The sequence below is a fragment of the Tamandua tetradactyla genome, chromosome 1, assembly GCF_023851605.1.
Source record: "Tamandua tetradactyla isolate mTamTet1 chromosome 1, mTamTet1.pri, whole genome shotgun sequence".
Lineage (NCBI taxonomy): Eukaryota > Metazoa > Chordata > Mammalia > Pilosa > Myrmecophagidae > Tamandua > Tamandua tetradactyla.
In genome coordinates, this window is record NC_135327.1 from 105,012,203 (window position 1) to 105,040,180 (window position 27,978).

At 34.9% G+C, this 27,978-nt stretch overlaps 1 protein-coding gene across 10 annotated transcripts in view; it reads right to left on the reverse strand.

Annotated features, from left to right (window-relative positions):
• Positions 1 to 27,978, reverse strand: part of HDAC9 (histone deacetylase 9) — a 970,134-nt gene that overhangs the window by 13,296 nt on the left and 928,860 nt on the right. For all 10 annotated transcript variants that reach the window (XM_077122309.1, XM_077122321.1, XM_077122307.1 and 7 more), the window contains one exon: positions 3,315 to 3,462. In XM_077122309.1, coding sequence (XP_076978424.1) covers positions 3,315 to 3,462 — 148 coding nt within the window. The remainder of the gene's footprint in view (positions 1 to 3,314; positions 3,463 to 27,978) is intronic.

The window sequence follows — 27,978 nt, forward strand, 5'->3', positions numbered from 1 at the left end:
GAAGTGTGTATTTAACAATGGTCAATATTTCCACATAAATATTCAGATTCAGGAGAATGGGCTTATCAATGTCCATGGAACTACTGAGAGGCTATACACAGTTAAAGTAGATGATACTTGCTATTTTCTAGCTTATTTCCATGCTATTACATTCACGATTGAGATAATTTACACAAAAAACAACATAGCCAGATTTGGAATCATATATTTTCCTCATGCTACTGTGTTAAAGCATGACTTGAAACCAAATCTTTCATGGGAAATGTGCCACGAGTTGAAAATTAAATAAGTAAACAAAAATATTTGATGGTATTTGATAATAATCTAACATAATTCACACTGTAATCAATATGTCAAAACTGATATTTGAAAACCGAATTTTCAGGGTGTTTTTATTTAAAAAAATTATTTCTGGAGTGCAAATGTGCCCCTAATAATTTAATAGCTGATCATTCTGAAATCTTGACTTCTGGAGAGAACTTTTTCATAATTTGCAGAAGAGCCTTAACTGGTTTTCAAGAAGAAACCTAAATATTACACTGACATTCCCAAATAGAAGCATTTTAAAGGAGAAAAATCAACAAACTATAAATCCTTTAAAGGTACATTTTCCTAGCAAACAAGGAAAAAAGATCTATCTCAGGTCTATCTTGTAAATGATCAGTTTATGTCATCAGGACTATCAATTTAATCATCTTTGACTATGTCACTTGTCTCCACTCAGTTTTTGTTTTTGTTTTTGTTGACCCATCAAACATTTTCTACCTACTCAAGTGCTTTGACACCTGAAAATTATGTTTTGAAAACTATATATCAGTCATCCAACCCCCAAATTAGTCCCCATATATCAACTTTTTTCTAATAATTTATTCTTCATGGTCCATCAACACAGTTATAAAAATGAAATGACTGTTTTCAGTATGTTGTCATCCCCTCCCCCACCCAAGAAAATGAACAAAAAATACTTACAATGGTTCTTAGCCAGCAGCATTTTATCCCTTATTCACCAGTGGTAAATGAGTCAGATATGAGTTGGCCAGGAAAAGAGCTGCTTTACCCAAAATCTTAGTACAAAATGAGTCATCTCACTCCAAACACCAATATATCCTCCAAAATAACTGGCAAGAATTTCCTATAAAAAGCATCTAGCCTTCACCCTTTCCATCCATTCAGCCCTTTGAGTTTTCTAATTTTTCAATTTCCTGCATGATCATAATATTGCATTCACAACAAAGGCCCAAGAACACTTCTGTCTCTCCATCTCATTTTGAAAGGCACTGTTCCTGTATTCAGTAAGGGGACAATTTTTCATAGCAGTACCCTGAGAAGAGTTAATGCATTTCCAACTGTGACTTTCTTGGGATCTCTCTCCAACCCCTCCTCCATCCCCATCTCTTTGAGAGACGAAACTAATGCATGGTTCAGTAGAAATGCAAGAGCCAGTTTTAGAAGAATTTTTCTTTTTCTTCTGCTGAAAAAGTGAGTTCAAAGCCATAGAAAATATTTCAGCAAAACCATTTTCTTCCCACAAGAAAAATTAATCAAAATAGATACAATCTGTCTAAAACTCACAAATGAACATGAAGCCAGGCTAAAGGCTTGGACTCTGCCTCCCTGCACATGAACACATTCACGTTCTCTCTGCCATCAGATGGAGCTTTAAAATCCCTGCGGACTGAAAGCAGGGTTAAATCACACTGTAGGTCATCAGTAGTCAAGAACACTATTTACCTAAGGATAAACAAGTGTGCTAACGGAGCCAATATCTGCCAAAGCGCTGAGATTTTTGTATTAATTGGGCTCATAGCAAACGCTCTGTATTTTAATGGGTGAATTTACTTCCAAATCATTTCACTCAGGTTGGAATTTAGCTTCATTTCTCTATATTAAATGAATTCTAAAGAATAGCTACGCTCCTTTTATATCCAACACTAACAGATGTTCATTCCCTCAGTTTTATAGCCCTCAGATGACAGGCAACTAACTGTATTTGGCCTTGGGAATAATTGCAACACCTTTGGATTATGAACTTGGTTCAGCTCTTAGCTGGGAATGGCAGGGTAACGGTTAGTTCACATTATCAAAAACGTAAAATAAGTTTTCTCTTATCCTGCAGATGCCCACATGAAGATGCATTTGAATACAGTACCGTACATTTTTGTCTCCCACTTGTAATCTGCTCTTTAAATGGTTACGGTAAGAAAAAATATTTGCATAAAAATGAAACCTCTTATTCAATGTATCTACTACTCTTGACCAAAACAAGATGTTAAATCCATTAAACTCTGAGGATCCAGTAAAAGCAAGAAAGCTAGAACTGTTCAAATTTGTATATTCTTGGGAAAACTGCCAACCTATGCACTGGTAGCAGGATCTGTGTAATTAATGGTGATGTTATTGACGGAGGGAGTCCTATTTCCTTCTCAGAAGCAATTTAAGAGGGCAAGCTGGCAGAGCTTTAGCAAAGGCCTCACCTGATTCGTTTTTAAACTGAGGAAATGTGACCCTGATGTCAGCCATAGAAGGCATCAGTGTCTATGTACATTTGTGGTAGTTTTAAGTAGACTTAAAAGAAATCTTGAATGTAACACTGTTTAATGAAGAATACCAAAAATGCACAAAAGGTCAAAATCTTTCTTAAAAAAGAGAACAAGCAAACTCAATTTTGGGTTAACCTTAGTTGTTTTTCAAAAAGCTATATTCATAGGAAAATGAATCAAAACCAATCATCCTTATCACAAAGTAAAATACAATCAGACTCATTTACTCGGTGTTTTACACACACCCCTGTCTCATTTGAAGGAATTTTAAATTTTATCCAGTTTTTGGATATCAAGGAAAGTTATGCAGGAGCTTTCATGTGTTTTGGTTATTCAACTGACTAGCAATACCTCTATCTTCTGTTCTCCTCTTTTTTCTTTGTTATATCAGTAATCTCCAAATCATGAGAGAAAGAAAAAGAACATCTAGAAAAACAGAGATAACTAAGGAAAGAGTTAAGCTACAGTCAGCTCTTTCCATCATGACCAGCACTAAATTATCCAATAAGGAGTGATTTTTTTCATCATCTTCCTCATCAGCTCTATTTCTCTGTGAACAGCAGCCACATGCTCCAACTCTGCATTTCCCATGAAGAATGAAACAGATGAATTCTTGACAGGCTACAGCATGTTCTGTGGCCTCAGTGGCTCTGGACAAGACAGGTGGTAGCAGTCGATGCCACAGGTGAAGGAAAGCCAGGAGAGAAGTCCACTGACCTGAATGATGAGCTTGGAAGTTACTGTCCAGAATGATTCCCCAGATCAAAGCCATACCTGCTGTCTTCCCGAGAAAAGGGCTGTTCCACATCCACTGTCAGGGAGGCCAGGGCAGAAACGGTCTCTGTCTCCTCTTGCAACTGAGCCCCAGCCAGAGCACAGCCCCCTGGCACTGCCACCATCCTCACCGACTTCCAGTACTTGCCTAGGAAACAACACACATCATACTTCATGAGAATTTTAGCTAGAGCCCAAGGAATCCAAACACAAGTAGAGGTCCAACTCAGAACAGTTGTTAAGTTAAAATTCATCATGTTGCATAGAGTTGTCATTTGGTTTGTTCACTGTTATGATTAAATATTTTTCTTGATTTAAGAATGCCAAATTGTGAAGTGTTCATATTCCCAAACCCAAGTCACACCCTTACCCAGAAGGTAGTAAACTAAGGAATAATTCCACAGTCTAAGGAACTCACTATCAGACTGACAGCTGTCTCTGCAACTAAGTAACCAAACTCTGGGCATCGTGCCCCCTGGGAAACCCTCAAGAGACTGGAAGGTAGAAGTAAGCCTCTTGGAGAAAATGAATGAAATAGTCATGTTGAAAATTGCTACTTGAGCCATTAACTTTTTTTTTTTATGAAGTTGTACTATTAAAGAAAAAGGAAAGCCCAGAAACGCCAGCATGAATCAAATAGCAATGTTGCCAGAACAATCAGTTTTGTTAGTCCTGGATGTTCTTTCTTCTTTAACCTCAGGGTGTGTACTAGAACAATAATCGATTTAAAACTGTAATACATGCACTGGATGACATTGGAACCTTTCCATGAGTCACATGGATGTTTTGGTTTTAGGCCAGGAAGGAGAATGAGAGGAAAATGGGAAGTCATTTCATGAGAACACACTAGTGGGATAAATTTGAAAGGGCAGCGTTAACAGTCTTCTTGCAGTCCCGAAGGTATTTTTTATGAAGTACTGTGGAGCCCCATATCAAGAAGAGGAGACTCTCATGAGGTGCCATCATGACTCACCAGGTTAGACGAGTTAGAACCATCTCTGGAACCTGACCAATTAGGTGAGTACTTGGCATACAGAGTTTGTTTAATTAAAAAAAAAGTCCTACTATAGTGGAAAAGGCAGATGAATGAACACTGGTATGGAAAGTAAGATCATTTAGTTCTGGACCCAGCTTTAGCACTACTATCCATAAGTCTCTACCAAGGCTCTCTGTGACTTTATTTCTGCCTTTCAAGTCACAGGGCTGGACTAGATGGCCTCTTAAACCCTTTTCATCAGAGAGTTCAAATAGAGTCGAAAGGCTACTCTGAAGGTCACTCATATGCAAGCTTCAGTTACACATTGCCACCTATCATGACTTGCCAAACCCCACCCAGAACCATTCCTGTCGATCTTAAAGAACACCTAGGGCACTATATAAGATTCTTCAAAGGTTCTGTTTACTAGAGTAACTTTCCGGTAACCTACAACCTCCAGATGGGTCCCTGGATCAGATAAATCCTGATATGCAGAGGGCCCAGCCTCTCCAGAACAACAACTAGTTTCATACCCCTATTCCATATTATCAATAGCCCCTTCCAACATGAAAAAGTTAGAATGGGCATAGTCCAAATACTCCTAAAGAATGGAGAAAGATGAAAGGTGATGGTGGAGTTATACAAAGAAGGTAGGGTTTAACAAATGAGTATGATGGCTGAATCATTATACTGCTATTTCTTTTAGTCTCCAGCACCTTAGAGGAGCTAGAAGTAAAAACCTAAAATTGTGGAATTGTACCCCATATCAAACTCTAAAATCTGTTTTACATCTAATTGTTGCGATTAACTTTGAAATTTATTGCTTATTTGTATATATATTTCACAATTTAAAAAACATTAAACAAAATCCCTTTTAGCTCTAACATTTTATGATTGGCTTTTCATTATCTTTCTGCTTTGCATAGGAATGGAGGATTTGCCATATAACGAGAGAAGACCCTGTCACCCTATCCTTTTCCCATACAATTGGACCTCCTGACACATGTCCACAACAATTTTGCCTATTGTGACCATCTACTCAGACCAAACATCTAAGAATCATAAAGCTTTTAACTTGAACCAAACAATAGCAACTCCTGCTGTTGACTGAATCCACAAGCTAACAATTTTTGAAAGCTTAGGAAGTGCCAGATGTTGAGGACGCAAAGACGCTTACCTGAGACCAAGAAAGTCATGGTCTAATTGAGAGAGCCCTACTCACTAACAATCACTATTTTGCATGGAAAGGCCATGTGATCCTTGAGAGGAAATAAGCAGAGCTTATTAAAACCTATGCATGGTGATAGCAAGTCAAGGAAAGACTCAGCAGAAAAAGATGATATTTTATACTCTAGCTGAGTATTGAAAGACCATCAGAAGTCAGTCAAACTAAACTAAGGAGCAGCAGAAGTGTGGCAACCCCTGGAAGAGGAAACAGCACATACAAATGTATAGAGATCAGAGATCCCATGGTTACTGGGAGACACTAAGTCCATCACTAGGTATGACTAGAGCATACGAAGATTCTAGGGTGTGGTGGATTTGACTGTCAAGGTAGGCATGGCCTAATTAATGCCCAATCTTGCATGCCATATCAAGGGGCTTGGACTTCATTCTGTGGATGATGGGAGGGTCTTTGAAGGAAAAGAGGCAAAGAATAAGAATTACGTTTGTAAAAGATCCCTCTAGAGAGATCATGGATAATGGATTGGAAGGTGATGAGATTGGAGACAGGAAAACCAATTTCCATATCTTGACACAAGTTCAGGTGGGAAATAGTGATGTATAAGCTAGTAGAAAGTAACAGGATAGAAATGAGAAGATGGATTAAAGCAAGGTTTAGGAGACAGGCAATGGAAACCTGTCTGGGCTTTTTCTTTACTGTCTCCCATATCCACCAACTTTGAAAGTTGTCTCTGAATTGGCTCATCCATTCTAGATCTCTAATTTCTCTAGTTCTCAACATCATTATAATCTTACCCAAGTTGGAAATGTCAAATGTCATCTACCCAGTGATACATCTGTAGTGAGTGTCACAGAATATTATTAAACATTATTTTAGTACATGGTATTCACAAACTTAGTGAGGACTGATGAAATCCTTTCCTTGTTATCTATACTAAGTAATATGGAATCTCTGTCAATCAAAATACAGGTGGATGGTGGTTTGTGGTTCAATTATGTATAAGGACTATAGGGAAGAGAAAGTAACATTAATTGGGTACCTAGTAGCAAGGATTGTGGTAGATATTCTCCTATTTATAACATAATATTATTTAATCTTCACAACAATATACACTCAATGATGGGTAATTTTTTCCAGGGTCATGTGGCTAATAAGCAGAGGAGCTGAAATCCTTTTTTAGGAGCTCCTGACTCCAAAATGTTTCTTTGCACTCTCTTGCCCTCTTTCTTGATTTAGCTCTCCTACTCCTTTTTCCCACTACACATAAAAATATGTATTTATGAAAATGCCAACCTAAAAGAATTACATATATTATAACAGAATTATACATGGTCTTAACTTTACCAAAGAAATCTTTGGTGATAAGCTATCCCTGTTCCTTAGATATGTGACTCAGTTGTTCAACATTTTATTGACTTCATGGAATGCATCTATTACACTGAGACAACCATGTTGAAAATAGTTTTTTCTCCTCTTCATTTCTCATAACCTTGTACTATCACATGTACTTGGATATCAGGTAAATCTTTGAGGGATCCATCAGAAGACTGATGACAAGTGTTCACTGAAGAGTATGAATAAAGATTCTACTGAAGATATATACAAAGAAAGACCCCTGAACTAAAGTTGAGAATTCCTGACTGGAGACACACGCTTGTCCCAGAGAAGTCATTGGATTACTCAGGAGAACAATTTCCACATTTATAAAATGAGAGGAGGCTCAAGGATTATGAAAGAGCATTTCCTACTCAAGGATTGTGATTCGTCTTATGTTGTAGTACATTTCACTCTTGGATATTAGAATACATTTGCAATGGCAAAAAACCTTCCTTTTCTATGAGCTATGTTTGCTTGAAGAGTTCAGCAAACATTTACTTTTATATACTATAGCAATCTAGAATAATCAAAGACTTTAATTTTCAAGTACTGTGCTTCTTCCTCGAGGAGAGAACTCTAGGCCATAGACAAAAAAAAAATCTTTACTCCTAAAACACAATCAGGACAGAAGGTATGAATCATTAATAACAAACTGCAATAACAATAACAATGATCTTTTCAATTTTGGGCTATATATGTGTGAGTAGTAAGATAAATGTTAAATAACTGAGACCTTTTTGGATAAAACATAATGTGTATAACATTTCTTGCTATGTTAAGATTAAATGTTAAAAGTTTGGCTTTTGTCCAAATCTATGTAGTTCCTGACTCTGAAATGATACAAAACTTTAGTCCATATGACCTCTGGCAAAGTCTATAAAAACAAGGGAAGTATCTTACATTAATAATGCATTTATAAACCATTATCTCTATTCATAAAGGAGACCAATTAAAATGGAAGTGGGTCCTGTGAAGATTATACAGTATGTTGCCAATTCAAACCCCATAATTTATGGGCTATATTGTCACATGATGGGTAGGATTCTTTTTTTCCTCAAAAAAACAGATGTGCAAGAAAACTGTTTATCAATTGGCATGGAAGTAATATTTCCATTAGTGCAGAAGAGAAATGAAGCAAGGTTTACTTCTAGAGTTGTCAAGGGCTGCTATTCATAAAGTAAAATCTTAGTAATCAGCTACCACTGCGCTGTTCTTTTATGACTATAAAAGTAGCAAATGAGGAGTTAGCCTTAAAAAATGGACATACACACATCTCCTCTCCAGTCACATCCTCTATCCAAATTCCCTCTCCCACTATGTAAGTCTTTTCAGCACTATTTTTTCTAGCCATCATTTTTTTTTGTGCGTGTGTGTATTTGGCAATAAGAAAGCAAAGAATGAATCCAGGATAGAGGTAAAAAAGTAGATAATGGAGTGCAGTCAGTCAAGAATTAGAAGTGGGGGTGATGGGGCTTCACTGAGTTAGACAGGAGGCATGAGAGGGCATCTTACAGGTACTGGGCATTCAGATTGCACAACAGACCAGACTGAATCTGGTAATGGAAAATTTGCGAAAAAAGGTAGTTGCTGACTTATGAAAGTCTGTATTAGCAATAACCCATCTACCAAAACTGGTTCCAACTCCACAGCCCTTTGCCACTTTGAAAATCTCTTGACCCTAGAAAACTCCCCACCATGTGATCACTGTGGGAGACTTAGAGTCACTCCTCACATTTTATTTTTTACCTCTTTGCTCTTTGAATGATATTCCCCCCTCTTCCTCATTACATACCACATTCTCAGAGGAAAATGCTGGTACTGATCCAAACCTCTTCTTATTCCTTTCACTTTCAGATATTATGAAGACCGGGGACTTAGAAAGGGTCTAGGTTCATGGCTCTAGAGAGCTCAGAACTTATTATAATCATGTAAGATGGATGTAGACATTGTAGAAAAGCATTAATAAATATGCACTGAAAATTAGTGTATAAATATAGAGACTACATACTTTTTCATCCAAATTAGGGCACTTTTGGAGTAAAATGGGAGTGAAAATAAGAAAAAAATGTTATGAAAATATTTATTTATTGGTCAAGAAACTTTTTAATATACCCATTCAAAATTCATTTTCAAAACTAGTTTCTTTTTATAAAATAAAAATAATATAATGTGAGTATGTTAAAGCTCAACAGATAACTTTTTTATATGGATGATCTCAAATTTTAAAATAACAAGGCAAATGTTTCTTGGTAAATACTCACTTTCATTAATTAGTTTCCTGACCATATTGATCACTGATACAGTATCACTGGTATTCTTTTTTTCATTAAGAATTTATTTTTTGTTTCAAAGAGGTCCAAATCTTTTAGACATTTTTCATAAAATTGTCTGCAGTTTTCCTTAAGAATCAATTTCATGCTTAACAAATTTGAAATGGTTGGAATATTTAATTTACATTTCTTAAGAGAGGATAATATTTTTAGTTTAGAAATGCTGTCTCTATAATACAAGGGTACCTGATAAGCTCAGAGCAATTTCTGATAAATGCAGAATATTGTCACTTTGATTTCATTCCAAATATTTTCATGGCTATGTCTTTTTCCTCCTCTTAGCTTACCCTTCTTAATAAGAACGTCATCAAAAACAGTTGTCTCTATGCCTCTCCAAATTTTAAATTTAGATCCTGAAAATCATATGATTTCTCAATTCCATTTCAGAACAGAATATACATTTATCCAACAAAGAACAGGAGTTTCATCAAAGGTTCTATACTCAAATAGAGATCTTCAAAGCCCAATTATAGATTTTTTTTTTAGTATGCTGTATGATGGGGTCACATTTCATTCTTTTTCTATGAGTATCCCATTATTGCAGTGCCATTTGTTGAATTTTTTGCTTTTGTTGGTTTCTTCGTCTGTTTGTTTGGGAAGTACATGGGCCAGGAATCGAACCCAGGTCTCCCGCATGGCAGGCGAGAATTCTACCACTGAATTACCATTGCAGCCCCCCAATAATAGATTTTTAAAATTAAATGTGCTTGGTTTGAGGGTTTATCCTTCAATTGGTTCAATTATTCTTTGCTTTTGTAGAGATCAATATAAATGTCATTTTCCAAGTCTTGTTTTTTATAGTTTCAATCCTTTAAAAGTTTCAAAACCTGATTTTTTTGCCCCATTTGATGAGTATTTCTTATTAGCGTCCATGAGATATAGTTTACCATCAATAAAATGCACCAATTTTAAGACTAGAATATGATGCATTTTTACAAATAAATGTATGCAGTTACATATTCAACACGACAATCAAAATATAGAATATTTTTTATCACTACATGAAGTTCCTTTTGGCCTTTTACAGCCAATTCCTTATCTCCCTATTGGCCTTGGCAACTACTGATCCAGTGTCACTGTAGTTTTGCCTTTATAACAATTTCATATAAATGCAATGATATAATATATAGTCTTTAATATCTGACTTTTTCACTTAGCAAAATGCTTTTGAGATTCATCTATGTTGTTGCTGATGTCAATAATTTGTTCTTTTTATTGCTATATAGTATAATTTTTAAAAAATCTATTTATCAATTGGTGGACATTTTGATTTTTTCCATTTTTTACTATTATGATAAAGATGCTATAAAATGTACAAGTCATTTTGTGAGCAAATATTTCAATTTCTTTTGCACAAATACCTAGGAGTGGGGTTTCTGATTCATATGGTGAGTATATGTCTAACTTGGTAAATATTGCCAAATTATTTTACAAAATTGATGTATGCATTTTGCATTTCCATCTGCAACATATTAGAGTGCTATGTTCTCTACATAGTCTACAGCACTTGATATTGTCAACCTTTTAAGTTTAGTGATACCATAAGTGTGTGGTGGTGGCATGTTGTGGTTTAATGTGCATTTTCCTAAGATTAATGTTATTGAGCATCTTTAACATACTATTCTCCATTCATATATCCTCTTTGTTGAACCACCTGTTCAAGTATTTTTTCCATATTATATTGGATTATTTGTCTCATAACTATTGAGTTATAAGTATTCCTTATAGCCACTGACGATATGACCTCTGTTAGATTTAGGCTTTGGAAATATTTTCTGTCACATGTAGGCCTACCTTTTCAATTATTTAATAAAAACTTTAGAATAGCAAACTATTTTAATTTTGATATGGAATAATTTACTGACTTTTTCTTTCATGGTCCAGGCTTCTTTTTTTCCTAAGAAGTCTTTTCCAAACCAAAGGTCACTAAGGTTTTTTTCTTAGGATTTTCTCTAGGGTTTTATAGTTATAGCTCTTAAGTTGAGGTGTATGATCCTTTCTGAGTTTGTTTTTATTTTTTAGCATATGATATAAGGGTCAAGTTTCATTTTTCTGTATAAAGATAACCAATTGTTTTGACAACATTTATGAAAACTATTCTTTTCTACCCATTGAATTACCTTGGCCATTTTGTAAAAAATCAATTGATCAGGTTCACCCAGGAAATGGATAATCTGACTTTGAAACAAAGTTTTATGCATGAAGATGCTGACTGAAGCATAATTTTTAATAGAAAAAGTAAGAAGAATACTACAAAGTCAATAATAAGCAAAGTATGCCTATATGTAGGAAAATTTTGTAACTATTAAGAAAATCTATTGACCATATACATGTGGGTCCATGTATGGGCTCTTTATTCTTTTCGCTGATCTATATCTCTATCTTTATGCAAATAACATCATCTTAGTTATTGTAGATTTATGGTAATTCTTCAGTTTGGGTGGTTTAAGTCTTCCAACTTTTTCTTTTTTTTTTTTTTCAAAATTGCTTTGACAACATCAGATCTTTTGCATTTCCATATAAATTTTTAGAATTCACCTGCTAATATCTACAAAGTGTTAGAATTTTTAATGGGATTGCATTAAATCTACAGATCAATTTTGTTAGAACTGGCATCTTAACAATTCTAAAGCTTCTTATTCATGAACACAGAATATCTTTCCATTGATTTAGATCTTTACATTATTTTCCTCAACTATGATTTGTAATTTTGGGATGTACAGGCTGTGCACATATTTTATAAAATACATCTGTACATATTTTTAGAGTTGTATTATCTTATAAATTGTTACTTGTATAAAATGTATCGTTTTGTAAATTTCATTTTTAATTGTTTGTAGCTAGTATACAGAAATACAACTGATTTTTATGTTTTATATTTATACATATAAATATTTATATGTATCCTGTGATGATTTCTGAGCTCATTTTTTAGTTAGATTTTTTTTTCAGAATTTTTACAGAGATGCTAATTTCATCTGTGAACAGAGAGTTTTGCTTTTCATTTTTATTTGTTTTTAAACTTTTTTTTAGGGCATAGTATAACATATATACAAAGCAAAGAAATAAAAAAGGAATGGTCTTCAAAGCACTCTTCAAAAAGTGGTTACAGGATAGATGCCAGAGTTTGTCATGAGCTCTCATACGATCCTCTCATATTTTTTCTTCTAGCTGCTCCAGAATATAGGAGGCTAGAGGGCTTAAATATTTTTTTATCATCACAATCAACTTTTTTCCCTTTTTTGTGTGTGAACAATAACATACATACAAAAAAGCTATAAATTTCCAAGCACAGCATCACAATTAGTTGTAGAACATATTTTAGAATTTCACATGGGTTACAATTTCACAATTTCAGGTTTTTACTTTTAGCTGCTCTAAAATACTAGCGACTAAAAGAGATATCAATTTAATTCATTTCTATTTTATATGCCTTTTATTTTTCATTTTTGTGCTACGACTGGTTAGGACTTTCTGTAAAATACTAAACAGACATTATGAGAGCAGATGTTGAGAGGAAATCATTTACACTTTTACCGCTAAGTATGGTTCTAGCTACAAGTGTTTCATAAATATCCTAAATAAGATTTAGGAAATTCCCTTCCATTTCTAGTTTTCTGAACATTTAATCATGAATATGTGCTGATTTTTGTTAAATGCTTTTTCTGCATCTACTGAAATAGTTACAGGTTTTTTCTTTTTTAACTTCATTAGTATGAGTTGCACTGATTTTCAAGTATTAAACTTTATAAACCTAGGATAAACTCAAATTGAGCATGGTATATTATCTTTTGTACATATTGCTGAGTTTGACTAGCTAAAATTTTTCATGTGTAGAATTGCATGTGTTTTCTTGTAATATCCTTTCCTGGTTTTGGTATCAGAGTGATTCTGGCCTCATAAAATGAATTGTGAATTGATTTCTGCTTTGCTATTTTGTAAATGCATTTGTGTAGAATTGGTATTATTTCTTTCTTAAACATTCCATAGAATTCATGAGTAAAGTCATCTGGGTCAGAATTTTCTCAATTTTTGTAATAGATATAGGGTGTATTAGTTTGTTGAAGCTGCTGCAACTGCAATATATCAGAATTGGGATGGCTTTTTTTTGGATGCATGGTCTGGGAATTGAACCCAGATCTCCCGCATGAAAGGTGAACATTCTGCCACTGAACCACCTGTGCACCCTGGAATGGCTTTTAAAAGGGAAAATTCATTAAGTTGCAAATTTACAGTTCTAAGGTCATGAAAATGTCCAAATAAAGGCATCCAGGGAAAGGTACCTTGGTTCAAAAAGGCCAATGACATTTAGGGTTTCTCTCTCAGCTGGAAAGGCACATGGTGATACCTGCTAGCTTTCTCTCCAGGCTTCCTCAGTGGCTTCCCAGGGCATTTTCTTTCTTTATCTCCAACAGTCTCTGGCTTTGTGGGCTCTGTTGGCTTGTTCCAAAACGGTTCCCTCTTAAAGGGTTCCAGGAAGCAGTCCCACCTTGAACAGGTGGAGACACATCTCCATGGAAACCATCTAATCAAAAGTTATCACCTATAGTTGGATGGGTCACATCTCCATGGGAACAATAAAAAAGATCCAACCTAGCCATACTGAATGAGGATTAAAGGATATGGCTTTTCTGGGGTACACAACAGATTCAAACTGGCACATAGGAGTAGCAGACTATTTCTTGCGGCATTTTTGGTGCATTATGTCTTTCAGGAATTTGCCCATTTTATCTAAGTTGTTAAATTAATTGGCATGAATTTCCCATAATAGTCCCTTGTTATCTTTTCAATGTTTGTAGGATTTGTAGTGATAACTACTCTTTCATTCCTATATTGGTAATTTGTATCTGTGTTTTTCTTGATAAATTTGCCTAGAATTGTGTCATTATTATTGATCTTTTTAAAGAACTGACTTTGATTTCATTGCTTTTTTCAATTATTTACCTATTACTATTTCATTTATTTGAGGTTTTATTTTATTCTTCTGATTTTTGTGCTTAGTTTGCTCTTCACCTAGTAGTTTTTAAAATTTTTTCTTTTTTTTGTTTTTGTTTATTTATACCTAGTATTTTTTAAAGATGGATGTTTAGTTTATTGATCTTAGACATTTCTACTTTCCTAGTATGTCAATATGGAGAATATGGGATTATAAAAATGAAATTAATATAAAAGAAGGTGGAAATACAAGAAACAAAGAACAGAAGTATTTAATATAAGCATTTAATGCTATAAATGTTCTTCTAAACACTGCTTTATCTGCTTATCACAGTTTTTCATATGTTGTATTTTCACTTGATTGAAAATATTTTTCTAATTTTCCTTGTGATTTCTTCCTTAACACATATATTATTTCAGCATTGTGTTGTTAAATTTTCAAATGTTTAAGATGTTCCAAATACCTCCATCTTGTTCATTTCTGGCTTACTTTTACTATGGTCAGAGAATGTATTCTGCATGTTATCATCTTTTTAAATCCATTGAGAATAGTTTTATGACACAGAATGTGATCTATTTTCATGAATGGTCCATTTGCTCTTTAAAATAATGTGTATTCTATTAATAGGAAGATCATTCTACACTTGTCCCATATGGTAAGCTGATATATTGTTTTGTTCAGGTCTTCTATATCTTTATCGATTTTCTGCCTACTTGTTTTGTCAATTACAGAGAGAGGACGGAGTGCAGTAGTCATTAATGATAATGGTGAATTTCTTGATTTCCTCCATCACTTCTATCAATTTTCATTGCATTTATTAGATAACATTAGTATTGGTATGTATTCTCGATGAGTTGAATCATTTTTACCATGTATTGTCTCTCTTTATTCCTGGTTTTATTCCCAGTTCTAACATCTACTTTTTAAAAAAATAATAAGATAGCCACTTCATCTTTCATTTGATTAATGTTTTCAAGGCATATTTTCCATCACTTTCTACTAACTTATAAGTATCTCTATATTTGAAGTTGGTTCTTAGTAGATAATATAGATATATTTTGTGGTCAATATTTTATGATGCTGGTCTATTGTCTTCTGGCTGTAAAGTATCTTAGAAGTACTCTGTAATTCTTATTTTTTGTTTCTTTGTATGTAATATGATGTTTTATTTGCCCTCTTACTTTAAAGAGTTGATTATGATGTTCCTCAGTGTGATTTTATTTATGATTTTTTCTGCTTGAGATTCACTGAGCTTCTTGGATCCACAGAAATGTAGTTTTGGGGAAATTTGAAATGTTTGGCCATTATTTCTTCAAATATCACCCTAATTTTTTTCTGGGACTCTAACTATAAGTATGTTATATAACTTTATCTCACACATGACTGAAACGACTAATTTTTTTTTCAGTATTTTTCTTTCTATTCTTCATTTAGATAGTGTCTATTACAATGTTTTCAAATTCACTGTTTAATTCTTCTGGCAGGTCAAATCCACCATTAATCACTTCAATGTATGTTTTAACTTCAGACAGTGTATTTTCCATCTCCAAAGCTTCCACTTACATATTTTTATATCTTCTATTTATTTCCTTACTATGCTAAAGTTTCCTCTTCATTCTTGAAAATCTGAAGCGTATAAAAGTAGCTATTTTAATATTTCTGATTGCTAATCCCATCATTTCTTCCACTTCTGAGATTTTTTCCCTACTGGTTGTTTTTTTTCTGATTCTTGCTCATATTTTCCTAGTTTTTTGCATGACTAGCAATTTTTTATTGGATACTGGACATTGTCAATTTGAACAATTTTGCTTGCTGAATTTTGTTGTGTTCTTTGAAAGAACGTTGACCTTTGCATGCAGTTAAGTCACTTGGCATCAGTACGAACATTTTGAAGCTTGCTTCTATCTTTGCTAGAATGGGCCCAGAGTAACCTTCAGTACAAAGTTGTTTAGCCCTACAACTAAGATGGTGCCATTTTGATGTCTCTATATGATGTCTTGTATATTATAATTCCCTTTATTCTTACTGGTGGGAATAAAAGCAACTCCCAATTCTGTGTAAACTTCTTGAATATTTTTTGTCCCATTGTTCCCTGTTGGTTTTTTTCTCGGCCTTTTGGAGTTTCAACTCCTGCATGTGAGGATAAGTATTCAGACAAAGCTTCAAGGAAACTCCTGTGCATATTCACAGACCTCTCTCTCTGTGCAACTACTTCATCTCAAATATTCTGCCTCACAAATTCTAGCCACCTCAGTCTCCTCAGACTTTAAGTACTAAATCCCCAAACTCAGCAAAATCACTGGACTTTATTTTGGTTATTTCTCCCTAGGCTGTGCCCTAGAAACCACCTCTAGCCTATAATCTGCGGCAATTACAGAGCTTATTTTATTTGTTGCCCTTCTCTTGTTTGTTTGCTTAGAGATCACGGGCCTGCACTCCCTGCTACACAACGTCTAAAGTTAGTGTTTTCTTTTGTTTATGATGGAAGGGCAATTTCTATGGCAGTTACTCCTTTGTAGGTGTAAGCAGACGTCATTTTGATTAATGGTTTACAACTAAGTAGAAAAAGTAATCAAAATTCAGAGAACTCATTAACAAATTAGTTCAGTGTTAGTATAAAATAATAATCTCAAATATTTCTACAATATGGTTTATAATAGGCAAAGGTAAGTTTGCACTGCCATGTTGAAGTTTTATTCTTTTTATTCACATCAATTGTATTTCAAAAAATTTATAATTCAATCACTATAGCTGTACATATATAAAGGTATAAATTTTGACAACACAGCTTCAATTTTTATTTCTAAAACATCAAACTTATTTAATCATATGCCAGGATTTTGTTTTGTACTCCATAACTAATGGCAGGTACATTCCTGACCTTAAGATGTTTAATTTAGAAAGATTAGATTAATAGATACAGAGATATATAAAGATACACACTTATAGCAACACATATTCATGATGTTTTATTATTTACCAAGTTTTAAATTTGTAGACCAATGCAAAATTAAATTATTTTATTGTTGGGTTAGCTATTTACCTGAATTTACAATAGTGCTCACAGCAACATCTTGTTTCATTTTTGACAGTTTTATTTCCAAAATCTTTATTTACTTTGATTCCATTATTTGGTTGGTACTTATTAAAACAATATTGGAATTAATTGATTTTTCTATTTGAAACATCTGATGACCCTCCATGACATAGCCATAAGTTTCTTCTAATGGAGTAAAAAATAACAGCTACAACCTCATACCTTGCAACCCCTAATAAGTCTTAATTTTAAAAATGTCACTCTGGCAGCACTTTAGAGAATAAGTTGGAGAAAGCAAGAATGGATGTGGGAAGTCCAGTTTGTAGACTAAAGAAATGGTATTAGAGAAAGAAGATTGAAACCTGGGACAGTGGCCATGGGAATGGAAATAAGTGGATGTATAAATTAGAAGTTTAAAGAGCAGAGCAGACATACAGTGATAATGTTGTGATAAAAGGATTGGATACAGAGAGCAGAGGAAGAATCATATGAAGGAAAACTCCCAGAAAAACTGGAAGAATAGGTAGGCGTATTATCTCTTAGAATAAGAAAACTAGAAGTGGCTAGATAAGGGAAGGGAATAAGGATGTTGGTTTGGGACATGTTGATTAGATGTACCATTTCACAATGGTATATCAAAGGAAATATGCTGAATTGACAGTCTATAAAGTAAATCTCAGTGTTAAGGTCTGGGCTGGAGATATACATTTTTTTTTTAATTATTCACGTGACGATGACAATTGAGGCTATGTTTGAGAAAAAAACAATAAGTAAAATAATAAATATTTATTGAGCACTTGCAGTGTGTCTATTAACATGCATTTACATGTTATTGCATGTCATCTCAAAACTACCTCAGGGGACAGATTCATTTATTTTCCTCCTTTTACAGATAAAAAACCAAAGTAAAGAGGAGAGAAATTATTTATCCAGGAATAGGAAAACAGTGTACAGGGTGAAGAGGTCTTAAGTAGATGATGCAAAGCTGGAAAGGGAATGTATGGATAAAAGAGGCCAGAATATTGGAAAACAAACCAGGAAAGCTAGAGAAAAATAAGGGAAGACCTTATTTCTAGAAACAAGAAATGTTTGTACTGTCAAATGCTGTTGAGAAGTTAACCAAAATTAGGAATTAAATTCATATTTCGACTAAAGGATTTGGTTCCCAAATATATAAAGAATGCTCAAAACTTAATAGCAAGTAAACAACTCAATGTAAATAACTGGGTAAAAAATGTAAACAGATATTTCACAAAGAAGATATATAGAAGACAAATAGTATAAAGATGCTAAAAATAATTAGAGAAATACAAATTAAAACCATAACGAGAGAACATTATATGGCTAAAGTGAATAAAAAGGTTGACAACGCCAAGCGTCGATGAGGATGCAAAGCAGCTGGAACTCTCAAACACAACTGGTGGGAATGCAAAATGGTACAGCCACTGTGGAGGACAGTTTGGCAATTTCTTATAAAATTTAGAATACACTTTCCACATGACCAATTAATCCAATTCCCAGGTTATTTATGCAAGACAAATGAAAAAGTATGATCACATAAAGAAATGTGTATGCAAATATTTATAGCAGTTTTATTCATTATCATTAAAAACTGGAAATACCCTTGATATCCTTCAAATGGATAAACTACTCAGCAATAAAAAGAAATATACTATTGGTATAATAAAAAACATGAATGAATCTTAAATGTATTTCTCTATGTGAAAGATTCCTACCTCCTAAATAGAACCAGAAAATATGTAATTTATGATTACATTTATATGATATTCTTGAAAGGACAAAACTAAAGGAACAACATAGATGAACGGTTCCCATGTGTTTTGGATGAGAAGGAAGTAATGGCTATAAAGGGGCACCAGGGGGAATTTTGGGGGGTGACAAATGGTATGATAACTGTGGTGGTGGATATATAACTCCATATGCATTTTTTCAAAACCCATACAATTCTTCACCAAAGAGGGTCAACTTTACTGTTTCAAACTGCTAAAAATCAACTAGGAAGTGGGGGAAGAAACAAAAATGGAACTCAAAAAGCATTAAATGAAACTAATTGTACTATAAATGAATAACATAACCACACAGAAAATGGTGGAGAACTAAAGCACGAACCTAAGTAACTTTAAAAAAACATTTTTACTGGATAAGGCTAAGGATAAAAAGAACTGTGTTATAGTTAGCAAATTTGTTTCTCACAGGGTAAGTATTAGTAATTCTAAAACTATTTTATGTGGGAACATAGAATTGAAAAATTCAATATATTTTAGATTATGAGAGCCAAGTTTTTCATTTTTATGGAAATATTTTGCAAATAACAAAGGGAAAGGGTTAAAATAAACCCTGTAGTGTAGCATTAGAACAGGTATCAGTAGGAGTCATTATATATAGTGAAATATGGAAGTAAATACATATGTGATGTATGTAAGGGTTAGAATAGAAAGATACTGTTTGCTTAGTGGTACTAAAAGAAATGATATACCACTAACAATGAGCATAGCTAGTGTCCAGATCTTGGTTTCTAAATACCATTCTCTAATAAAAGGATCCAGGGCTTCAAGTGAATAATTCCAGGTCTGATGAAGGGAAAAGAAAAGTCTGGAACATCTTGTGATGCTAAAAAGTAAGAAAATGCTTATAAAAGAGTGGGCCCATGCCAAAAGAGCCCAGGAGCCACATGAAAGGGCTCTTAATGGCAAGAACTAGAGCTAGGACAACTTGCACAACAAAATAAATGTTAGAATTGGATTATAACTTATAAAATAAAATAATTATTCATGAGTCCATATTGATACAAATATATAATGAAGAAATAAATAAATAAGAGAGAAAAGACAGTGCTTCATTGCAGAAGACTTCCAAGTAATAAATGCAGAAAGAAGGAAAACAGAAAACCAGCTTTGGAACACCAGAGTAATAATTATTTCAGGCAAGATCCACCAATGGATGCTAAAATTAGTGGGTAAGAATTGCAGGAGGAATAGAATCTTCACATAATCTCAAAGTACCTTCTTCAAATCACTTATTAAGTACAAAGGAAAAATTGTGACTCTACAGTGGAGATCTTTAATCAACTGACCATAGTCAATACCACTAATAAGACATATAGACAACATGTACCCCTCATATGAAGCACTGAGCTTGTATATTACTGCTGTGGTTTTCTTGTTAAAAACACAAAACCTTAATTTAATCAGGAGAAAACATCAGAAAATCCCCATCTAAGAGATAGTCTATAAAATAACTGACTGACGCTCCTCAAGAGTGTCACAGAACAAGTGAGAAACTGTCTCAAAAGGGAGAACACTAAGGAGACATGGCAATTAAATGCGATATGGGACCCTGAATGGATTCAGGAACAGAATAAGGACATTAGTGGAAAAAATTGGTAGAATCCAAATACAGTATATAGTTTAGTTAATGGTATTGCATTAGTGTTAATGTCAGTTTTGATAACTGTGATATGGTTATTCAAAATATCAGTATTAGGTGTCAAGTACATAGAACACTAAGTTATATTGGGAACTTTTCTCTAAATCTAAATTGCATTAAAATAAAAAATTTAAAACATCACTTTTTGAATCTTGCAGTATGAACACCACTTGGTGACCCTACTGAGGTGGCAATCAGGAAAGGAATAGTTCTGACAGAAATATGGACTTGAGGAAATAGAGATAACTAGGTAGAAATACTTTTCTGGAATTTGTTACTGAAGGATTGGAGAGCAATAGCGCAATAAACTAGAGAAGGAATAAACCTGCTTGAGTTTGTTCATTTGTTTTTAAGACGGGAGAGATTTTAGTGTGTTTCAAGTTGATGGGAAGGGACACTTGAGAGAAAGCAGTTTGGCAACTACAATTTATTCTATGGAAGGTTTCTTGTTGAGATTAAGGGCAGCAGTGGGTGGGTGAGACAGACAGAGATTTGGGAAGACTGAAGATATTTCAAAGAACAGTTTGAGAGAGGCAGAAAAAAGCTGACCGGAGAAGCACAATTGGATTCTCACAGGGTAAGATTGGATTGTAATGGGCCCACTGGAGATTGGTGATCATGAATTTATGGTGGGCCAATCTGCCATGCCTCCTGACTGTCTCAGGCAGAAGTGTTTATTTAGGTCCAGCATTGAAGGAAGGTTTTTGAACATATTGAGGGTTGAGGTTTTCTTAGATGGGTGTGATGAAAGGAAGAAAGACAAAAATTTAAATGTTATATTTATTAACCTTGACACAGAAGGAAATGAAGAATGGGAACGGGTAATAAATTAGGAAAAATGAGGAATTAGAAACCAGGAAATAAAATAAAAAGCCTGAGGTGTGTAGGTCAACAATTCCATTACATGTGAGTCTTATGGCCTGATGTATTTCTTTGTGGCATGGATATGCCTGTTGGTGCTAGCTTGGAATTGTTTTTATCAGAACTGCTAAAACAGTTGCAGATAGTCACCAACCCCCCCGGGTTCCTATTATTTCCATTCTCATTCTTTGTCCCTATGAGGGCATGTTGCAAAATGTAAAAACAATTTATTATTATTTTAACGGGATTTCAGGAAGGAAAACAATCTATTATTATTTTAATGGGATTTCAGGGAGGAATGAAAATAAAGGAGTATACTTAATCTGCCACTATTACTTGACAGTAGTCCTATCCTTCTTTTAACCACACAAATAAGATTTAGTCATCTGTTGCTTATCATTTTTTGCAGCTTCTCACTAGTGGCTTGGTTCTTGTGTTATTACTTTATTCATTTATATATATATATATATATATATATATATATATATATATATAAACATATGTATATTTGTATTTAAGGTCCCATTTTGTTGGTTTTCTGCATATTCTTTCAGTCTAAATTAGGGACACTCTCCCCCAGAAAGGAAATGTGTTTTCTTCCTCAAGAGTCCAGGAGCTGTAGCAAGATGGGACTTCTTTAGTATCCATCAAAATCATATACCTCACTCTGCTGCAGACCCCAGGCTTCCCTGTGCATTTATAGGGGCGGATATCATCATGTGCCCCAGGGATAATCTCACTTAATTATTTATTTTATTTTTTATTGATATATATTATATATTCACATACCATGTAATCATCCAAAGTGATCAATCAATGGTTCAAAATACCATCATATAGCTGTGTACTTATCATCACAATCGACTTTTTTTTACTTTTCTGTGAAAAATAGCATACGCATTAAAAAGTATTAAATTTCCAAGCACATCACAACAATTACTTGTAGAACAGATTTCAGAGTTATGAGTTACAATTCCACAATTTTAGGTTTTTTACTTCTAGCTGCTCTGAGATACTGGAGACTAAAAGAAATATTAATATAATGATTCAGCAATCATATTCATTAGTTAAGCCCTACCTTCTATGTATAACTCCACCAACATCTTTGATCTTTCTCCCACTCTTTATGGGTATTTGGGCTATGTCCATTCTAACTTTTTCATGTTGGAAGAGGCTATGGATAATACGGGATAGGGGGAAGAGGCTGGCCCCGCTGCATTTCAGGACTTATTTGGTCCAAGGATCCATATGGAGGTTGTAGGTTTTGAAAAGTTACCCTAGTGCATGGAACCTTTCTAGAATCTTATATAATGCCCTAGATATTCTTTAGGATTGGAAGGAATGGTTTTGGTTGGAGTTTGGCAAGTTATGATAGGTGGTAATGTCTAACTGAAGCCTGCATAAGAGTGACCTCCAAGTAGCTGCTTGACTGTATTTGAACTCTCTCAGCCATTGACACCTTATTTGTGCCACTTCTTTTCTCCCTTTTGGTCCAGATGGCACTGTTGATCCCATGGTGCCAGGGCCAATAACCCCACTTTTTGTGCTACTAGTTACTACAGGCTGTTAAATTTCAGCTTATTTTTTCCCCCCTCCCATTTCCTTCCATGATAGCATGCCCAGAAATGTATTCAATCAGTTTGTTGCCATATATACAGAATCTGTAATATTTTAGCAAAGGCTTATTATAGTGTCTGTTGTGCTATATTTTAGAAAAAGATGTCTGATGGAACTCAGTTTGTATCTGTGAAATGGGATGAAACAGGAAAGCCATGTGCTTTTAAAAAATAAAAGAAAAACAGGAAAAGTCATGTGCTTTGAAAGATGGCTTTGATATCACAGCTGGATCTGTTTCCAATTTTGGTTCTATCGCTTACTGGTTGAAAGACCCTCAGCAGGCTACTCCAAATTGTTAAGTTTCAATCTATTCATGAAGAAAATGAGGAACATAATTATGCATTGCAGAGATTTTTGAGGACTCAAGATGATAAATGCAAATACCTAGCAAGTCATCTTCCCCCACACCTGACTTCTTCTAGTACTTCCTGTCTCTATGAATGGTATTGCATGTGTGTGAAACTCATCTGGGTGCTAAAGCTGAGCATATAATCACAAATATTCCTGTTCTTAGGGAGTCTATTGTCCCAGTAACTAACCTGCATATTTTTGTTTATTCTCTTGTTTTGATTAGTTTTGCTATGTGGAGAAGTAAGTAAAAACCACATAATTACAAATGCTATTAGATTAGAAAAGTATTGCAAAGCAAATTAAGTCTGTAAGCAGATAGCAGTTTCCTGGTACATTCTTTTACTGGGGCTCTGCCACACGATTACCAGAGTTTCAACATACAAAGGGAATAGTTAGAAGCTCAAAATCCACTTTCAAAAAGGCATACGTACAAGTGTGACCTGCCTCTTAAACAAGCAAGGGCTGGGAAGACCCACAGTGGGAAAGTGCTTAGCGCTGCTTTTCTTCAGTGATGCCTGGCCGGGTCCAGGGCTGCAACGTCAAGGCCTCTGTCTAAAGCCAAAGATTCGCTGACATATTGCAGCCCACACCTGACAACATGCAGGGTTTTAAACTCAGCAGGGCAGGGATTTGAAATTCCTCCAATCCTTGCATTTTTTTCCGATTAGATGTATTTTTCAAGTTTATAAGAGGGCTCCAAAGTAGATTCTTACATAGTTCCATGCTGCCTTGAAATTTGACAGCGAGCTTCCAGAAGTGACTGTGTTCTAACTTCAATTAACCAGAAAGTCCAAAAGCCCCAGTTTTCACTTACATTGATTTTTTTCCTAAACATTTCACTTTGGGAGAAATACACAAAAGAAGCACACTCAAAAGTGCAAAGGGAATGAATTTATAACATAGTGGGTAAGAGAGAGGCCAGAGAGCAGAGAGTTGGACTGCCAGAGTTATAGTCTTGCCATTGCCACTCTTTAGTTGTGTGACCTTGGGCCTCTGTTTATTCATTTGCAAAATGGGAAAGAAAATAGTATCTATCGCATAGGATTTTTTGAGAGTATTAGATAAGATAGTGTATATGAACAAGAGCCCTTAGAACAGTGCCAGGCACACAGTAAGAACACAATAACTGCTATTTGATTATGTCCTAACAGCTTATGGTGTTTTTCTTTTTGTAATAATCTCATCCAATGTTTTTACATAACTTCAGTATAGTGAAAACTGGGATCTTTAGGAGGCTGCTGCCTTCCTCCCAACTTCCAAGCCTTCCAATCTATAAAGTTTCTTTCTCTTAAGTCATAATCTTCATCTTCCCTTTCAAACTTTTCTTTCCCCACTATATCTATCTCAGGAAGTGACACCACCAGCTGCTCAGGTGTCCAAGCCAGAAACCTAGAAATCATTAATTCTTCCCCAAAACGTTCACTGTACTGTGTCAGTTCTACTTCTGAATTAAACTCTCATGTCCATCAGTACACCTCTGTGATCTCTTATCCTTCCCGTAGGCATAGTGATTATTTGAAATGCAGGTTTGATTGTGTTTCTCCCCTGCTTGAAATAAAATCTCAAATTCTTATGAGTTAAAGGCCCTTATGAGTTAAAAAATATTGCAGGTATCTTTTATTCCTCCACCCATGGATATCAGCAAGATGGAGACAGAGGAGAGAGAAGAAAAGGGAAATGTAAGAAAAAAGGAAGAAAATCAAAATGAAATAGGCAGGGACAAAAAGAGAGAGGAAAAATTTAGCATTTGGGTGTGGAGTCAAGAAGCTAGTAAAGCTTGTGAGATGATTTATGCAGCACATGTTGCAATCTGAGGAAACAACCTTTTTAACTGTGTGCATAGTCCCCAAGAGGTCAAAATATTGGACAATTTCCCCACAACAAGAGATGTATGCAAATTCCTTTCAGCTTAGAAATGATCTGGCTTTTCTCTGGATTGCCTGATGTAAATGCCCCTTCTCCTTGGGGTGGGAGTAGGTAGCGGCATGGTAGCGGTGGGGAGGACACTGAGAATGGCATTGCAGATAAAAGAAGACAATGGTTGTCATCTTTATGATGACCTTTTTTCATTCATTAGCACCCAGATTGCTCAGTGACCAAGAGAACTGGGTAGCACATACTCTGATAATCCATACCAATGCAACATCATCAATGTTGTTTAGGATTTTTATTTTACCAACTGTGTCTCATCGGAAAAAGTAAAACAAATCAACAAAATTAGCGTTCTTTTGTTCTTTTTTGGTATCAATTGGTTATTCTAAGGGTTCTTTCCAGAACTGAAGAAATAATAATAATAATACTAATAGGAAGAAGAAGACACTATTTACTCAATAAAACATATATATAAACATAAATAAAGCACAGTTCTGATGCGGAGATGACAAGTGTACTTACCTATGACCTCCCAGAGAAAATTTGATTTCAATCCTCTCTAGAATATGTGAAAAGGTGCCCTCTGTAAATTGTAGTTGACTGCTCCATATGTACAACCTACTATCCCATACTCAATTACATGGTTACATGGTATATTCTCTGGTAATAAAAGAAATCCCATCTCTTCACAACTAGCCTCAAGACTTGGATAAATTCAAAGGACAATAACTTCACTGCTCCTTTCCTAAACAGTACCATATATGGATGTGTGCCTGTCTGTTCATTGGTTAAAAAAAACCAATTGATTGGTTGGTTAAAAAAAAAAATAGAGCATTAGCCATACTGCCAAATTTTATACAAAAGATGCCTGGCTGCTCCTTCATTTATGAAGAACAAATTCGACAAGAAGATACAGTGACATTTCAAAGACTGTTCCTCTCCCACTCAGGTCTGCGTCACTATTTTAGCTTGGTTGGCAAAAGAAGGGATTACAAGAAGACACCAATCCACTAACCAAGGGAAGAACAAATATGAAAGTGGGGGTTGAGGGGGAAAATCCCTAGTGCTTTTTTATATTCTGCTTTCGGCTTGCCATTCTATGGCCATAGGGGCATCAACTTAGAAAAGCAGTGAGACAATATGCCATGCCATTTCTCTTGAAATTCCTCCAAAAGTTAAATGGCTTGCCTACCTTCACACAGCAGGTGAATAGTGCAGAGGGTTACACTGGAGCTCAGATCATTTTAAAAGCCTTCACACTAGTGTTTTTTAACTTATCAGCTGCAAACCACTGGAGGGCTGAAGTAAAATTTCAAAAGAATTCTCAAATTCATGTGCATATATACATTTCCTTGATCCACAAATCAAATGATACTATGATTATCACCATGATCATGTAGGAGGTCTGAAAAATTGGTGGATATTTAAAAGGAGTACTCTTTTTATTAAAACAAACAAATAAATAAATAAAAGGCAACCATGGCTCTACCCTGGTGATCTGCATATTTTGAGGTTCACAGATCAATATCACTATTATTCATGCTATGTTCTAGAACTCAAAGTTGTAGTCTTTCAAACAAAATAAATTTAGTTTTATGAAGAAATAACTCCATGATCTTTCCCATCCAAAATCACTGAAAATGTGACCATGGGCACTCACTGGCATGAAGAATGGCATTTACAGTGTAATGCCATGCCATGCAGTAGAAGAGAAGCATCTAATGTTGCTGGAGTCTGTAAGTTGCTGGACTGGGTATCAGAAAATGAAACATACATATCAGGGCTATTTGTGTAAAGAGTTATTTGTCCTACTCTGGGCTGACTCTCTGTGATGCCATTTGTTGGTGATTACAGCCAGCCAGCCAAATACCATATTCAGCTCTTGGAATTGCCATTTCCAAGCTTAGCCATAGAAATTGTAGCTCAGAAAGGAAATTCATGTTCTTCCTACCTTAGAAATGACTCACCCTGTGGGTAGCAAAGAAGGGAGAGGAAATGGGGTCTCATACATTTTTCTTGTTCTTCTTGATCCCTCATTCTGCATGGGCTGGTCAAGAAGTAAAATTTACCTTAGGGTAGTTAAAAAGTCAGTCTTGACTTAAGAAAAAAAATGTGGCAAACGTGGAGAGATTGGCCGAATACTTCAGTCAGCAAACATTTGCAGAACACCTACTACATACCAGACACTGTACAAAGAGTTAACAAGTAAAAAAGAATGAAACAAACAAATAAGAACATCAACAAAAACAATCTCTGCCATGGAAACTCACTGGGATCTACCTTATCTAGAATAGGGATGAAGGAGGATTTAGAGTTGGCTTGCTAGAAAAAGGTAACAGCTGAGCTAACTCTTGAAAAATTAATGGGGATGAGGTGGAGGACTTTGTGAGCAGAGCAAGGAGCATGTGCAAACTTTAAGCTTCTCGACCATATTTCACTTTTGTCGTATCAAAAATAGTTGACCCTTGTATATATTCATTATCTTGTGATGAAACCAGACTTCGGCCTGTCAGGAGAGGTCTTCACCTCTCAGGGGAAATCATGCTGCCTCCTAAGGCCTTTCCTTCTCAGCTAAATGAATCACAAACAGATCCTGATGCAAATAAAAACAGGATAGCAGCTCCTGATGCAAAACACACTCACGTGGCCAAGGCAAAGGGCCAATGCTAATCAC